Source organism: Cardiocondyla obscurior, linkage group LG06, assembly GCF_019399895.1.
Source record: "Cardiocondyla obscurior isolate alpha-2009 linkage group LG06, Cobs3.1, whole genome shotgun sequence".
NCBI lineage: Eukaryota > Metazoa > Arthropoda > Insecta > Hymenoptera > Formicidae > Cardiocondyla > Cardiocondyla obscurior.
The window spans coordinates 8,838,746-8,854,590 of record NC_091869.1 but is presented as its reverse complement, the minus strand read 5'-3'; the positions used below and the strand labels follow the sequence as shown (position 1 = coordinate 8,854,590).

At 40.6% G+C, this 15,845-nt stretch overlaps 2 protein-coding genes across 4 annotated transcripts; both read left to right on the top strand.

Moving 5' to 3' along the window:
* Positions 1-60: 60 nt before the first annotated feature.
* On the top strand, positions 61-7,482 carry LOC139103541 (ras-related protein Rab-8A-like). The gene is made up of 5 exons (XM_070658333.1): positions 61-316; positions 1,201-1,261; positions 1,496-1,634; positions 2,036-2,239; positions 2,919-7,482. Exons 1-5 carry the CDS (start codon positions 193-195, stop codon positions 3,015-3,017), a joined length of 627 nt encoding a protein of 208 aa, XP_070514434.1. The 5' UTR covers positions 61-192; the 3' UTR covers positions 3,018-7,482.
* A 389-nt stretch (positions 7,483-7,871) lies between these two features.
* LOC139103535 (SH3 domain-containing kinase-binding protein 1-like) lies at positions 7,872-15,789 on the top strand. Of its 3 annotated transcripts, none has more exons than XM_070658316.1 (9): positions 7,872-8,034; positions 9,303-9,497; positions 9,573-9,983; positions 10,073-10,295; positions 10,375-10,745; positions 10,887-10,988; positions 11,090-11,181; positions 11,291-11,456; positions 11,549-15,789. In XM_070658316.1, exons 2-9 carry the CDS (start codon positions 9,339-9,341, stop codon positions 11,651-11,653), a joined length of 1,629 nt encoding a protein of 542 aa, XP_070514417.1. In that variant the 5' UTR covers positions 7,872-8,034; positions 9,303-9,338; the 3' UTR covers positions 11,654-15,789. The 3 variants fall into 3 exon arrangements, with proteins under 3 accessions (XP_070514417.1, XP_070514418.1, XP_070514416.1); XM_070658317.1 differs by lacking the exon at positions 7,872-8,034 and adding an exon at positions 8,853-9,105 and having other exon boundaries at positions 10,393-10,745; XM_070658315.1 differs by lacking the exon at positions 7,872-8,034 and adding an exon at positions 8,853-9,105.
* The last annotated feature ends 56 nt before the right edge of the window (positions 15,790-15,845 follow it).

Here is a 15,845-nt window from a genome sequence, read left to right as displayed (position 1 = left end):
CGCATGAGTGGTGAAAAGTCGCGGACGGCTGTGAGAGCACCTTCAACCTTCAACCGGGGGGGGCTAAAGCGCAGGCCTCGAATCGATCTTCCACCCCCGATCTCTCCAGGCGCCCGCGAGGAACAACCCCCGGCCGACGACTCTGTTGTCGACCCAACAACAGTTCAAAACCGCCCGAGACCCACGGCAAACATGGCGTTGGATTTCGCAGCGACGTACAAGGTCCTGGTCCTGGGCGATTCAAACGTCGGCAAGACTTGCATCGTCCACCGCTACTGCGACGAGCGGTACTACGATACCTACATCTCGACGATAGGTGAGAGGAACACATGGCTGTGAAGATGCATGGTCGGCTTCACCCGCGGCCCACGAAGCCGCGGTGGCGAATCGTTTCAACAAGTCGTTGAAACGACTCGGGTGAACGTTGACGATGCATCTTAACGCCAGTCGCCGCGACTGATTCTCGACATCACGTTTTTCTTGGCACAGGCATAAAGTCACGCGTCTTAATTTTACCCCGGCCACTTTGCGAACAAACGGATCGGCTCCGCATATCGTTGACACACGTAGAAGAACGTTGAATTCTTTACGTTATCGACGAGACCACATCTTTGTTTCCGATTTAAATTTCACACGCGTATCGACGAAGGAAATTGCTTTCGTCTGGATTTATTTCCTTGGAATCGTTTTGGTTTAATAGTTTACTAAATTTACTAAATTTAGCCGAGCACGCCAGTCGATGGCGAATGTAGCGTACTTATTTAATTTATAAAATGTATATTGAGACAGCATCGATCAGCTGATTATCCAGTTCCACCCAAATGTCGCGACTTAGTTATTTAATTTTATATTTACAACCGGGCTAAATTAATTCAGTAATCATTACCAATATTATTTTAAGGATTAGAAAAATGAGTGAAAATTTTTTTATTAATTATTTTGCATACGTTCTTTGTTACAAAGAGTAATTTCTGTCCCGTATGCATAAGGTTTTAATCATTCTATTTGCACGCGAGAAACGTATGAAGTTCTGGCGTGCAAACTGTTGCAATAGCCATTTAATTAGTGATAGCGTCTAATTGTTTCACCTGATAAACGTCATCGAAGTGAGTCCTTGATTTTATTTGAACCTTGCTCGATATTTAAATGCCCTGAAAAAACTTTCGCACACGATGATAATAATGACAAATATATTCGCAGGTATTGACTTTAAACAAAAAATAATTAACTTAGACGGAACGCCGATTAAATTGCAAATCTGGTGAGTATTAATGAGCCCTCACTCGTGGAGTCTTCATAAATAATTAGTTCGTCGAGCGTTTAAAAATCAAATAAAGGAACCGCTATAGTATTTTTTTTTTTTTCTTGTAAAAAAGTATTAATCTTTATTTTTAGTTCTTTTACGTTTTATAAAATATAATGTGCATGCAAAGTAACGTATACAAAGGTAAAATGATAAAGTGTATGTCTGTGAATGTGTCTTTCTTTTTAAAAGGGATACAGCCGGCCAAGAAAGATTTCGAACTTTGACAACGGCGTACTATCGCGGTGCCATGGGTATCCTTTTGATGTACGACGTTACTAGTTTGGAGAGTTTCAACCATCTGTCGTACTGGCTGCGAAATATTCAAGAGGTAAGATTAAAAGGATTCTAAATTTAAAATATTACGCTGAGAATTCCGGCGTGCGTTATATTGCTTTTTTAAACTGCTTTGTTTAAAGAGATGTTAAGAAACTTCGGAAAAGAATTTAAAGTATTAAAAGAGCACTTGAATAAAATTACGATCTAAAATTTTTTCATGGAAAAAGTTCCGAAAAAAGTCGATGAGATATGTTTGAAGTTATTCTTACGTGCAGATTAATTTAATTTAGAGTTTAATAAATTAAACTTAGATTTCTAAAGAAATGTGTTTTTTTATTTTTTTTTTTTTTTTTTTTACGCGGAAGTGTTTTCGCAATTTTTCTGAAATCATCTGCATGCAGTAGGATTATCATACAAGAGTGTGAGTCATGAGCAATTCCGTTTGCATCACAGAATGCGTCACCCGACGTGGTAAAAGTTTTGGCGGCGAATAAATGCGACGCAACCTCGAATCGCGCAGTGGACGCTGAAAGGGGTCAAAAGATTGCTGAGAACTTTGACATGCCCTTCTTCGAGGTGTCGTGCAAGGAGAATATTAACATCGAAGAGGCTTTTCTTACTCTAGCTAGAAGAATAAGGGAACAAAGGGGCCGTCGGGTAAGAGACAGGATTAAGAATATTTTTTTTTTATTTATTTATTTTTTTTTTTTTTATTAAAATAATTTGCTTTATCTAGTTAATCAGATTTTGCAGCTGGTGGTTAGATCGCGAAGATTAAATATATTTCTTAATTCGTGATTAGCTTGATAAAAGAAATAAAGTTGTCATCTTAAAAAATAAGAAACAAAATCTGTATAGCATCGGTCGTTTAGTCATTGTCCAGCGCGGATCATGTATCTAAATAGATATATTCTTTTTTCTTCGCGTACTTGTTTACTGTTGTGGGCCGACCATACGCAAAGCTCGCTCGACTGCCGAAATCGCCGGGCAAACCGGTTCTCGCTGCCCGCCGCCCGCGCATCCTTCATCATGCGAACTCGGAACGCGAAATCTGCCGGCCAGATGTCAACATACGCACGCACTAACACTACCGCGGCGGTCGTCGAACTCGGCGACCAGCGAATTCGGCAGTCGAGCGCGCGTTAGATAGGTCAGGACCCGCAGTAGACTTACTTTTGCTACGAGATGAACCACGAATTGGCTAGTTAATTATTAGGTAACGGTGGGAATCAATTTCCCACTCGAGTGCGAAGTGATTCTTTTTTTTTTACTTTTATTTTTTGTTAATTTAACGGGACCGAGCTTTCTCAAGAGCAGTGGACAATTGCTGTTGCAGGCTAGCCTATTCGAGGCTTCCGAGAGAGAAGGTGCGGACAGTATAATTAAAGCACAGTCACCGTCTCAACAAGGTGATGCCTGGAGATGCAGCTGTTAGTTCGATGGACGATCAGCGGAGGTCTATCTTGCCGGTTGGAAGTTTCGACGGTAGCCGAGAATTAAATCCGGGCACAAAGAATTTCGTCTGTTCATCGTGCGTAACGGGGAGGGCCGCTCATTTCCATACATGTACATACGCGAAGTCGTGAGTCGGTCGGTCGAACGGAAATCGGCTTGAACGGACGCGACAGGTCTTCGCATATAACCGGCGAGGGTGGCCTGGGCAATTATTCACGATACCACCACACCATTTGCAATAACTGCAACGGATACCACAAGTATTATCTCGAAAACTTTGCACTTTAATAACGCGCAAGAACCCGAAATTACGATGTCGTAAACGTAAAACGCGAATTTAATGCGGATCCGCCGCGAATCTTGGATCGTCGCCGCTGTCATGATAAACGCCGTAGGAAACATTTGTCGCTCCCGAGAGGTAGGCTCTCACCCTAGGCAATCCGAAAACGCACGTTCACGCATTTTACGATTAAGCCCCGAGCTAGGTTCGTGATTATCGCGAGGTTTATCTACGATACGCGATTACACGTCATATGTGTCTATTTATAGCAAGTGACGCGAGTTACAATTCGCGTTAACAACAGAGATCCGACGGAAATCTCTCGCCGCGAGTGAATCGGAATGCCTGAACGTAATCGTCGGCGGACGGGCCGACGATTTGATTCGATTAATTGCGGGCCGGTCACTCGAGCATCGGTTAACTCTTCCAAGTAAGCCGACGGTGATTTATTCCGCGCGACGTTTGACGTTTTAAATTCCGAAGCTATTTAAACGGATTAGCCGGGAGAGAAAAGACTATAGAAATTTATGAGATAGAAATTCGACGAAAGGAGAGTCGTGCATTTGTCCACGAAAAGCTTTTCCGAGAACCACGTCGATGTTTTAACTTTCGCGAATCGGATGCACTCGTCGGGTATCGTAAGCAGTTTAAGATTGTTCACTTAGATTCGCTTGGTGGCCTAACTAAAAGGAAACATCTTCTCGATGCTGTTAAGGCGACACACTTTCGCAGTAATCGACGTATTAATTATTAGTATGTCCACGCGAGGGAAACATTTTCAAGCGCATTGTGATTACCGTCTAAAAACGATATTACTATTTAAGACTTGCGATTACTACCGATGTCTCTCAACGAGGACCATGGTCCTTCCCCGCGGGAAGGACTTGCGCGATTACGTCGGGATTATTTGATGCACAGATGCCAAAGATTGCGTTAATGTTTCGTTAAAGGAATACATTAGTCGTAAAATTGTGAAATATTAATTTTAATATCGAAGCTCGGATAATTTTTTTTTTTTTTTAACAAACGTGTAGTTGAAAAAAGAATTCAGCGTTTATGCGTTCATAAAAAAAAGTAAGCTCGTTTCGAAAAAACCCACAGAAAAGTTTTGCAGCAATAACGAATTTAAATCAACACTTGACATCTGTATATCAAACCTTTCATATCGGTGCACACACGTGATAAATCCACGCTTAATTAATGCGCTTTGATAATCGTGATGAAATCTTTTTCGTATTCAAACGTTTCGCGATAACGCATTACTTTCTGCCACAGAATGTCGAAGCACCAATCTTGTGTTGCATAGAAAAAAAATGAAACACTTGCTAGTCGTATGAAAAAGAAAAAAAAAAAGAAACAAAAGAAAAAGAGAGATAATGCTATCCTTGCATTTTTCACGGGCCATTTTTGCGGTCGAAGAAGAAGTTAAAGGCCGCGGAAGATTGATTATGTTAGCTGGCATGTAACACACTGCAATACGTACACATTTTAATGCACAGCGTAAATTATTCAGAACCTGTTTTTGTTTACGCTGGCAGAAACATAAAAGCCTTTATTGTGCCTATCAATGATTATAAGAAAAAGAAAGAAAAAAAGAAATAATTAAAAAAAAAAAAAGACAAAAAGGAAGATAGATAAAAGATACGTTGTAAGAGATATCGTGACAGATCGCTTTACGATCGATCAGAGAAAGATTATGGGAAGGTGACGCGATGGATAGATCAACGCCCGATTAAAGCTACAATTATCTCGTTTTCCTGTCATCTCCGAGAGCACTGTGTCCTCGGGATCACGCGAAATAGAAACGATGAAGTTATGCCCTTTGCGATATCGCTTGTCTCGTTCTTAAGCGTACATTAAAAATCGAGTCCCTCGTCTTGCGACTCGCCAATCGTTTTCATCGCTGTGATTTCTAATTCACGTGCATCGCAGCCGCGCATTTCCGCCTCGGACTGCACTGCGAACGGCAATCTTGTAGCTAGGCTCTTGAACGATCTCCTGGCGTTACGACTTCGAAGAAACCTGCGAAAGAAGCCTTCGCGGAGGTCTGGCTTGTAAGTTTTTATTTATTTTACTTTATTTTATTTTATTTAATTTTTTCTCGCTTGTACGCGCGATTGCAAGCTGCATCGCGACACGGGCCGAGTCTGAAGAGCGCATGCACTCTTCGCACGAGACGGGCAACTATATTTGTCACGATCGATCGACATTGTAGAGACGAAACGAGATCACTTTACGAATCGCGCACGTTAACGGAATCGAGATCGCCACGGCACCATTTCTTTTCTTCAGTCGTAATTCTAAACGTAACAGTTTTACGGTATAAGCTTTGTACCATTTGTGCAAAACGATATTATATATATATATATATATATATATATAACGCGATATAACGACGGTATATATTTGTTGCTTTTATATATTTATAAATCGCGGCGTAATTGTAAAACCTACAGTATAAAATTTGATTGTTTCGCCTGCTGAGCAACCTATACGTGCCCTTTAATTAACAATCTGGATTTTCCAAACTTGAGATGCGAATGTGGACTAGACTTTTTTATTAATATATTTTTTTAAAGTGTAATCGCATGCCAAAACAACGAAACTAATATATTTCAGCTCGTTTGAATAAGATTTTTCGAAATTAATGTCGTAGAAAATATTAGTTTTTTTTTTTTTTAATTAAAAAAATTTAATGAAGTGAGCGAACGTCTGTATTGTTGTCCGAGGACCAGTGTATATATCTGTAAGAGTTTGGGAAACCTTGGATTAACGAAGATTAGATACGATTACGGAGACCACGTTATCGAATGTGGTCTTACTCTTATCAATTCTTTTTTGAATGATTTACTAGGGCTGTCGTTAATTAAAAAAATTAAATTTTTTACTATTAAAAAAAAAGAAAAAGAACGACGCGAAAAGGCAAAGATGTTGACATTTTTCGCGCAAGTTTTTCACAAACTGACGGCGACACAAAATCGACATTGACACGTAGAATTTTTATTTGACGTGCGGGTGTTTAATGCTCGCAAGGAATATAGAAAAAAAAAAGAATTAGTGAAACAAAAAATTAAAAGTCAACTTGCAAGAACAGCGTCGCTCACGCTAACGTCAGAGTCGCTTGTACAAATTTTTTTAAAGAACGCTGGATCGTTCGCCTTCAATCGAAGTGCTTGATTTTCTATCCGAAGCTGGTCTTCGGCCGAAGTAATCTCTCTCCCTCAGAAGAAAATCTTTTTACATGATTTAATTGAACTTGTCACGCATATACGCGCGCGGGTAAAGCCGTAACTAGCGTTTTCTTTCACGTATTCGCGAGTCCAACGATTTTATCAATCATTTCACAATCCTGTCCTTGAGATTCCGTGAAAAATATCCATGACGGAATATCGAGATCGCGTCCGTGCCGAAATCCTTTCACCTTGTACTCGGTGCAGCCTTCCCTCCGTTCCTAAGTCTGTCCTGCAGATTTTATGATAATCTTTTGTAGAAATTCAATTCGGCAGTCTCGCTTGAATTCTAGAATAGATTGCGAAACCGCGGATACCTTCGATTCCATTTTGCATTCTGGTTACGGCTCTGCGAACTCATAACTCTCGACTTTCAACGATTTTACGCTCTTCAACGACACGATGAAAGTTTTTTCGATAGAAGTCAGCTGTGTTTTTGTTACGAGTCTTGTTAGAAAGATATATAGAGATTAAATGACTGATCGGGCGAGTGGTTTTGGCTGGCAAAATTTTCTTAGTCAGACGTGAAAATAGTACGCTTCGCAAAAAAAAAAAAAAAAAAAAAAAAAAAAAAAAAACGAAGAAAAAAAATAGAAATTTTTTTTGCGAACCTCTCGAAGTTAATTACGTTTGTTTTACGTGACATAATGGTTTAAAAAATTTTGCGAAGCAAGAAGACTCTGCTCGATCACCGAAAATATAAGTACGGGAAATGTTAAGCGTACGTAGCATTAGCTTATACGATGTTTTATTTATCATCTTATCACCTCACCATCAAGAACGATCATGTTACTACGTAACTTAATTAAAATTTTGCGATTGATTATCTAAATGTATAAGTGTATAAGAGAAGTTTTTAAGTTTGTAGAAACAACTTGTTCAACTCGATGTCTGAATCAGTAATAAATAAAGATACACACTTTTTACCTACGATACGCTACGCCTTGTATCTACGTTCTTGTTTCTATCGAGGCGCGCGATACGTTATAATTATTATTCGAATAATACACATACATTTTATTAATAAGTTAAAAATTAAAATAATTATAAAGAGCGAGAGAAAAAAAAAAATTAATAATTAATGTAGCTTTTAATCATCTTATTACTCAACAGCGCGGCGAAGACAAACGAAACCAGGGACCAGCGAAAGAAATTACAATCGGGTTACTCACACTTGACAAAAGTGAGGAGGAAAGTAAGGCTTCATTGTAAGCGCAACGGTTCACCAAATGCGTGACCCGGGTGCGTTAAGCGAGTTGCTCAACCGTGGGACGCACCTTACGGAGGATGCCTTCGGCATTTGCGCGCCCGCGCGTTGCCAATACGCGATAGTCTTCGGAGATAAGGCACGGGCGATTATCGGAGTGAATCAGCGCATTGAAAATGGAGGACGACGCGGCACCGTTTTCCAGCTGAGCGCCCGCGCTGAATTGCACGCACCAGGAAGCTCGCCGTAAGAAGCGCGCGTCCAACGCTGACAGGTAGAGGTAGGTACCTGCGCGCACATTGCGCGGCCGTCTTTTCTCTTTCTCGAAACGGAGAACGCGCTCGTCGAGTGCCGGCCCGGATTGTCACGTTCGCAAATTACGCAGCACGCGCCAACGCAATGTCGCGTGTCACGCCGTTCGGCGAATCGAAAGTTTTCAGCGCGCGCTGAGTCTAAGAATTCTTTTCGAGGACGTGAACGAGGATGATAGTTTTTTTTTTTTTTTTTGGTCCAGCGTCTTTCTCCCTTCGCGAGATTAGAAAAACGGGTCCGCTACAATCGCGGAAATTTATTCTTCGTGAATCGCGCTGAAGCGGCGTTCCTCGCGACGCTGCATAAAGCACGTGCGCGTCAGGATTCGCATCACGGCGAGCAACGCGCGTCCATTCAAACGAGCACGTCGTGGTACGGAGATGAGTTACGCAGGCAGATGAGTGGGACAGATCTCGCACGAGCGCCTAGAGTCTCGAGCGGAAGAGTCCGACCGTTCCACCATATTCCCTCGGATTCAAACGCGTTGAAGTCGCGACGCGAATTAGTTAAAAGAAAACTGTCTTCGCTCAGTGTTTCACCGAATCTCTCGTCGCAGCGGGTCTGAGCTGGATTTTAAGGGTTCATCGAGTATCAATAGTTAAAACATAGACGTCTTTAAATCCGTGAAAATCACCGGAATGTTCGACCGCACGTGCGCGCCTTTTGTCCCTTTGTTCGAGCGAATCATGGCGGTGGACGGCGCGTCCGGTGTCGACGGCCTCTAGAGCAGGTAGCATGCGCACCACTCTGCCCAGAGATCGGAGCTGCCGAGCTGAGTGGGCTCCGAAGCGTAAGATGGCCGCGGTGACAAATACGAGGAGGTGTCAACTCCGCCCGGGATCCTAAAGCCGAAATTCTGCGTCGGCGGCGGCGGGCCGTTTCCACCCCGTGTGCCTCACGTCGCGTTTACGTGTTTGTTCCACGCGTTGGATCGCGCCGGAACCGCATTGCGATGCGTGTGCACGCGATTCCGCTCGGGACCGTCCGTCAAACAAAAACGCATCCAGCCAGTCCGAGAACGCACGTCACCTCGTAACCAGTACGTATACACGCGCGGGTAACAGCCCTCGCATCCGCGCGCGCGAGACCCGTTCTCATCCCTCTCGCGAGCCTCTCAGGCACGTTTCCGCGCGTCGGTCGATCGTACCGAGGCGTGTCGGCGCCGAGATAATCGTCACCAGTTCGAGCCGATCGAACTCTGCCGCCTCGTCGCATTGTAAGACTGTTTTTCCGCAGGGACAGTTCTCGCCAACGTCGAGAAGGTTTCTCGCCATGGAAGCGATAGTGGAACATAATTATGTGGCGCAACAGGACGACGAGTTGACGCTGAAGAAGGGCGACATCATCACCGAGATCAAGACGATGCTTGGAGGATGGTGGGAAGGCACCCTGAGAGACAAGCGCGGCATGTTCCCCGATAACTTTGTTAAGGTATCACGCTTTCGATCACTTCTTACAATCTGTCACCATGTGTACATTCTTACCTTAAAATGTCTGTCGACACAGGTATTAGACTCATCGACTGCTGGTGGAAATAACAGCAGCGAAACAGCGAGCAGCACAAAGTCTGAAGAGAACGTCACCTTGAGGAACGGCTCCGGCAGGCGTTTCTGCAAAGTCCTTTACAGTTACGAGCCCCGCAAAGAGGACGAGCTGTCGTTGGTGCCGCAGGACACCATAGAATATTTAGGAGAGGTCGAGACGGGCTGGGCGAGAGGCCGCATTAAAGACAGGGTCGGTGTGTTTCCCTCAAACTTTGTTTCTCCTCCTGCACCGAAAGAGCAAGAGAGGCACAAAGACCAAGATAAAAAGGAGATGTACAAAGTACTTTATCCCTACAAGCCCGTTTACTGGGACGAGCTCTCTTTGGCTAAAGGCGACATAATCACTCTGTTGACCAAGGACGTGACAGACGAGGTTTCTAATCCATCTGATTGATGTTAAAAAAATTCACAGGTTAACAATAACAGTACCATTAATTTAATCGTGTATAATAACTTTTTTAGGGATGGTGGAAAGGAGAATTGAAGGGCCAGGTGGGTCTGTTTCCCGATAATTTTGTCAAGCTGATCGGTGTAAAGAACGAGTCTCAAGACCAAGACTCCCAGGGACATGAAACAACGTCGACCAAGACGAATATCAGTCACTCTCATCAAGTGAAAGAAGTGAAAAAGGCGCACGTTAGAGAAAGTCTCGACGGCAGAAACGCACACTCAAGTAATATATCTGGTAAGATGCGATAATTTCGTGTCGAGGACAACGTTTTTATTTTACCCATACGTAACGTAGCGTAATTTCAAACTCTCAGATCATTTTCCGACCATAGACGCCGCTAAAAAGGGCTCATCTACATTGTCGTCTACATCAACGTCGTCGTTGACGTCCACCGGAAGTGGAAGCGGTGATAAGAAGGCGATCGAAGGCCACTCGATTATATCAAGTCTGAAGCGTTTCGTGAGCGATGTAGGAAATAATAACGGTATCGCCAACACGACAAGTGTCGCTTCGGAGTGTCACGAGGAGTTGGACGGCGTTGAGCGAGGAGAAGGCACTCCGCTTGCGCATTTAACAGCATCTCGCGCTAAAGCGCCTCGACGACGTTTGCCTTCATCGCAACATTTGCGCCACAATGCCGCTGGATTGAATACAAACTCGTCTTCGACGTCTGGCAGTATTCCGGTACTGTAATCGTGAATAAAAGATTATCGTTTATTAAATTTTGCAGAAAAATGCAAAAATTACAAACAACAGTTCTAAAAATATTATGCTTAACTAAATAATAAAGCTCTTAATATTACATATATTTTATTTTTTATGTAGGAGGACAATCTGTCTAACGGACGCACCGATACCACGCTGGAGCAAATACCTGACGAAGAAACGGACGGACTTGTGGAGAAAGCGAGAAGAAAAGCACCATGGGTAATGCGCTATTCTCAGAAATAAAATAAAAAGAATGTCAGAAGTACATATCGCGTTTGTTAATCTTGTCTTTTATTAATGTCATCATTGATCCGCCGTAGGTCGAGGAACTGAAGATGAACCAGATGGAAAGGAGAAAGACCGCAGACCGGGTCGACAAAGCGGAAGTCGAAAAAGAACGAAGTTTCTCGCGGTAAGGTTTTGATTTTTTATTTAATTTAATTAATGTTTTTTTTTTTAGGTTTATTATTTATTTTGCGTATATGCGAATGTAATGCACAATTTGCCTTATCGTTCGTCAGATCCGTGATACAAGGAAACTCCACGGATATCGATAAAGACGACGATAGCAAACAGAAAGACAAAAGCCCGAGAGCTGAAACGAGCCCTCACACAGATAACAGTCCTAGTGCATCTGGTCAACCGGCATACGTGCCGTATGCCCTCTACAGTAAATTATTGGAAAGGGTAAATATTAAAGTAGCTCATGCTCTATTAAATTTTTATTACGTTGCATGCTCGTGAAGACATGCGATATTAATTTAAATTGCTTCAACAAGGTCGCCGCGTTAGAGGAGAAGCAGGAGGTATTGCAAGCAACAATAGGACAGCTTTCCGAGCAGCTCGTACCTCTTCTTGCAAACGCATCGAGCGGCAAAGCATAATACCTATCGGTATTAAGAGAGAAAAATCAATAGTATATTTATGCCCGTACTACCACTGTGTTGTCTTCTCATTATATCAGTAATGAGAAAGAGACTAATACTGCTGCTAGAATAACGTTTATTGCTATTACTGTTGTTACATATATACATACACACACGTACACATATATTTATTCATTTGATTATTTGCTCTGTCGATGAATCCGGTTAAAAATGCAACATTCCACGCGACATTTCATCGTCCGTAAAGGTATTCTCGTTTCGTTCGGTTTCCGATAATTTAACAGATCTCATTGCAACTGCCGGAGTTGATCCCTCTCTTAAGAAATCGTAACTGATCTGTGGATATAATAATTCACGATTGCGCACCTTGAGCTCCACAATTTTTATTTTAAACTCACGACACATATCAAATTACGAGGCGCAAGTTTCCAGTGTACATTTGCACATACATCAGATTAATATGATAAAAATTACCCCGTTGTCAGTAGTCTGAATACTCTTGCGACATAAAATTCCAAAAAGAAAGAAGGAAAAAGTAGCGCAAGTGTCCTTCCAAATGGGTGCCTGTGCTTTTATTGTGCCGATCTGCATTTTATTCGTTATTTTGCGTTACTTATTTACGTATGCAAGCATATTTCGATAGAATTTAAGGATTGCTGATTATCTTAATTTTATTAATACGGATGATAAGTGTACGAAAAAGAGATAGAAATGTACTTAAATTCGTAGTCCGATAGAGCATAAGAACTATGTGATTATTATTATTTTTTTAATTATCCAACGAACATAGTTGCCTCGCGATAAGTCTGTGTGATTTGCTGTTGATTTCTTTAGTAATCTGAGTGCCAATGTAAGAATTTTTTTTTTTTCCTTATTGCATTTCCGAAATGCCTCATTCAGTGATAGTGATAAGCGGTCCTCGTTGATTTTTTCACGAGCAATATCACACCGAGCTACGGACAAATATGCGACTCGTATACTGAGAGGCAGATATGATAACACCCTAGGCCGGGCCTAAAGGGTAATAGTGATCGAGAAGACGGAGGAAGAAGTGGTGGGTGGTAGTGGGACTGTTCTCTTCCTCAATTTTCGGTGGTTCTCAGCGGCCGGCGCTTCATATGCGAACCGCCGTCGCCGCGGAAAATGCCATATCTGTTTCTTAGTGTACAAGTCTAATTCGACGCGTTCGTCGAGCCATTTATTTTCACCCGCTTGTCGAAGCACGCTCCGCTGCAAGGCGGAGCGTCTTTGAAACGGTGCTAATAACGCGATATGTGATATATCGTAGCGTGGTTATACATGTAAGAATGAGGCACAGCGAGAGAGAAGCATTTATAAATGAAAAACTTCTGTTAATATGAAAGTATCGTGACAGAACGATGAAACTAAGAATGAATTGTAGGCCGCTTTAAAAATGACAGATTAGCAGCTTTATTCGATAATCGCGCTAAATGTAAAAGAATAAGGTTTTATTTTTTTTATAAAAGTGGAATTTTAAGTAAATATGATAAAACCTAACGAAAAAGATTATAGATATATGAGAGGAAATACCAGACGCTATTTAATTTTTTATATCAGTATTCCATAAAATATATTTCGTACTTTAACTAACAATAGTGGACTGAAAGTTATTTCCTCTAATCAGGTTGATATAAAAGAGACTTTATTTTTATGCAGTTATGCATACGATCCAATAATTGTATATATACGTATATAAATGTATATTTTATTCTCTCTCGTCTTCATTAATTTTTAGCAATCAATAGTTGAATATTGCGGAACCTGACAGGTTTGAAGTGCTGTAGAATTATCATATTTACTTGATAATCGAATGTGTATATGTTGCTCGAATTGCAATTTATTAATGTACTACACAGTATTCGAAGTTCGTATATGAAACGAAATATATTTTGGGGCGGCTTAATCACTTAATGATATTTCGCGAACTTTAACTGCATCTGTTGACGTTTATAGCCGTGATAAATTTTTCAAGAAGAAAAATGTATACTTACATTGTAGGTGGAATGTCTTAAATTAATTTCACTGATAATAAAACGTGCTATAATATAAAAGTTACCAATTTTCGGCGTAGAGAAACATTTACGATGCGGTAAAAAAAAATGAGAATTTTGTAAAACGTTAATTTCTCATTTACATCATGTGTAATCCGTCCCCGAATATAAAGAAGATATTGATATGCGGCTTATAAGTTGGCTTAATTGTATAAGGCTATAATATTTGAATATACCCATTTTACGTAATTAAGTTTATGTATCAAGTAGTTTAAATTTTCGCAATTTTTTTTTTTTTTTTTTTAGAAAAGTTATTACTTTGATACTGATTTTTTTTTTATTGTTTTATTGTTTCAATACACATTTTTATCGGCGCACATATGCTACTTCGAAAGTTTATCGCAAGGCATCAGAAAATTATTTGTACGAACTTATTTATAAAATTAATAAGGTCTAATTAACAAAATGCAATGGCTTTTAATGACGAAGGTACCTCTTTATATTTGTAGAATATTGTAGGTAATTTTGAAGAGCTTCTTTTTACAATTCTGTATTACAATTTGTATTAATTTGTATAATAGATATGTACGCGTGATCGTTTTAATATAGATTGAACGGCAACTCTCTCAATTGGCATCTAACACCGACCATGCTTAACAAAAGAGAATATTCTGACAAGCGAGACCACATTTAGATTCACAGGTCGCTGTAACCGTCTCTTTTTATACTTTTATATTTCGCTGCAGATCAGATTGGTTCAACGGAACAATTTTTCTGTAAATATATGTTCATTCACTATGGTAACTAAATTTCAATTTTAAATGCGACACCATTATACACGTTTTTGCAAGTGTAACGCGTGACAATAATAGTTTTTAAGCAAGAGAACTTTTGTTGATTAGTTTTTTTTTTCTTTTCTACAATTACACTTTTAATAACATTACTTTATAGTCAGGAATATCGGAAGCTCAATTGAAATATTTTACTGCATTTTATGTTTTTTGGAAATATCTTTTGTAACCGACTGCTGTTTGTTAAATAACCAGTTAATCGTAGTTTCGCACTCTTACAGGTACATCGTCTTCCCTCGTAACAATCTCTTGCGATTCGATTATAATAATGTAACTAAATATTTACCACTTCAATCTTACGACCATTCCAAAAGAAAAAAAAAAAAACTAATGTTAATGCGTCAACTAGAATTGTACTTACGAATTTATAATATCTTTCCGTTCGTCATTAAACTTCCAGCGTTTATTTGAAATGCATAATTTCAAAAAATTGAAAAAGACAATGTTAATCTGTAAGAACAGTATTAATCGTTAGTTCTGCACATTGAGTGAGAATGTGCGAGAATCGATTATAATGAAATCTTTATTCCAAAGGTATCGCGTTCCAAGTATCTTATCCTCATACCAGTGGCTCGACAAATTGTAATTGGTCGTATTTATTTAATCATGCGATCCGGTGCCGTTGCTAATAAATGGTAATGCTTCATCATGCAAAAGTTGATGAAGCTGTTAATATTTTTCGCAAGCAGCCTTCAGCGCAAGGCTGAAGTTGTCCAAAGGCAACGTCACCGAACGCAACTATCTTTCACACGCTTTCAATCTATCACTATGTACGGCGCTAATAAGTATTTCTGATGCGAGGTTGTAAGACTAATAATAACGACAGACTTATTTCCGATTGTGTGTTGTTCGACATCGAAATCTTATTGAGATCATTTTTGTATCACTCTAGCGTGCTCGTTCTCGATATCCCGCGAACCCTCGGCGGGATGTGTTCGGCTGCGTAACTGCTAAGTGATATCTCTGTAGAAAGCATGCTCTAGAATGTAAGGGAGCTGGAGTTGGCGATCCAAGCGAGACGATTTTTAATGTTATCAGCGTTAGGCCTATGGTGTACATATACATGTGTAAGCGACCGAGTGAGAGTTATACATATGAATATATTTTCCCTTCCTTTTATCAACGTGTCCAATCGTCGCATACGTCGGATTAACAATCGTACCTGTAAATAATGCCATCGGAGGGTGCAGTCACTCTCTAAATATACTTGAAAGGCAGATAAGGCGTTTGCTGCGGAGTAATCATAGATTAAATCTCTATACATATTTAACGCTCGTCTTTACTTTGACACTGTCGTTTATTAAACCGAGCTCGATTGCCGAAGAA

Bases quoted from the DNA above. Each gene is read 5' to 3' on its own strand.
- LOC139103541 (XM_070658333.1), top strand. From the start codon at position 193: ATGGCGTTGGATTTCGCAGCGACGTACAAGGTCCTGGTCCTGGGCGAT. The intron at 317-1,200 runs GTGAGAGGAACA...ATATATTCGCAG, and splicing joins TACCTACATCTCGACGATAG to GTATTGACTTTAAACAAAAA. The intron at 1,635-2,035 runs GTAAGATTAAAA...TTTGCATCACAG, and splicing joins GGCTGCGAAATATTCAAGAG to AATGCGTCACCCGACGTGGT.
- LOC139103535 (XM_070658316.1), top strand. From the start codon at position 9,339: ATGGAAGCGATAGTGGAACATAATTATGTGGCGCAACAGGACGACGAG. The intron at 9,498-9,572 runs GTATCACGCTTT...CTGTCGACACAG, and splicing joins TCCCCGATAACTTTGTTAAG to GTATTAGACTCATCGACTGC. The intron at 11,182-11,290 runs GTAAGGTTTTGA...ATCGTTCGTCAG, and splicing joins AAAGAACGAAGTTTCTCGCG to ATCCGTGATACAAGGAAACT.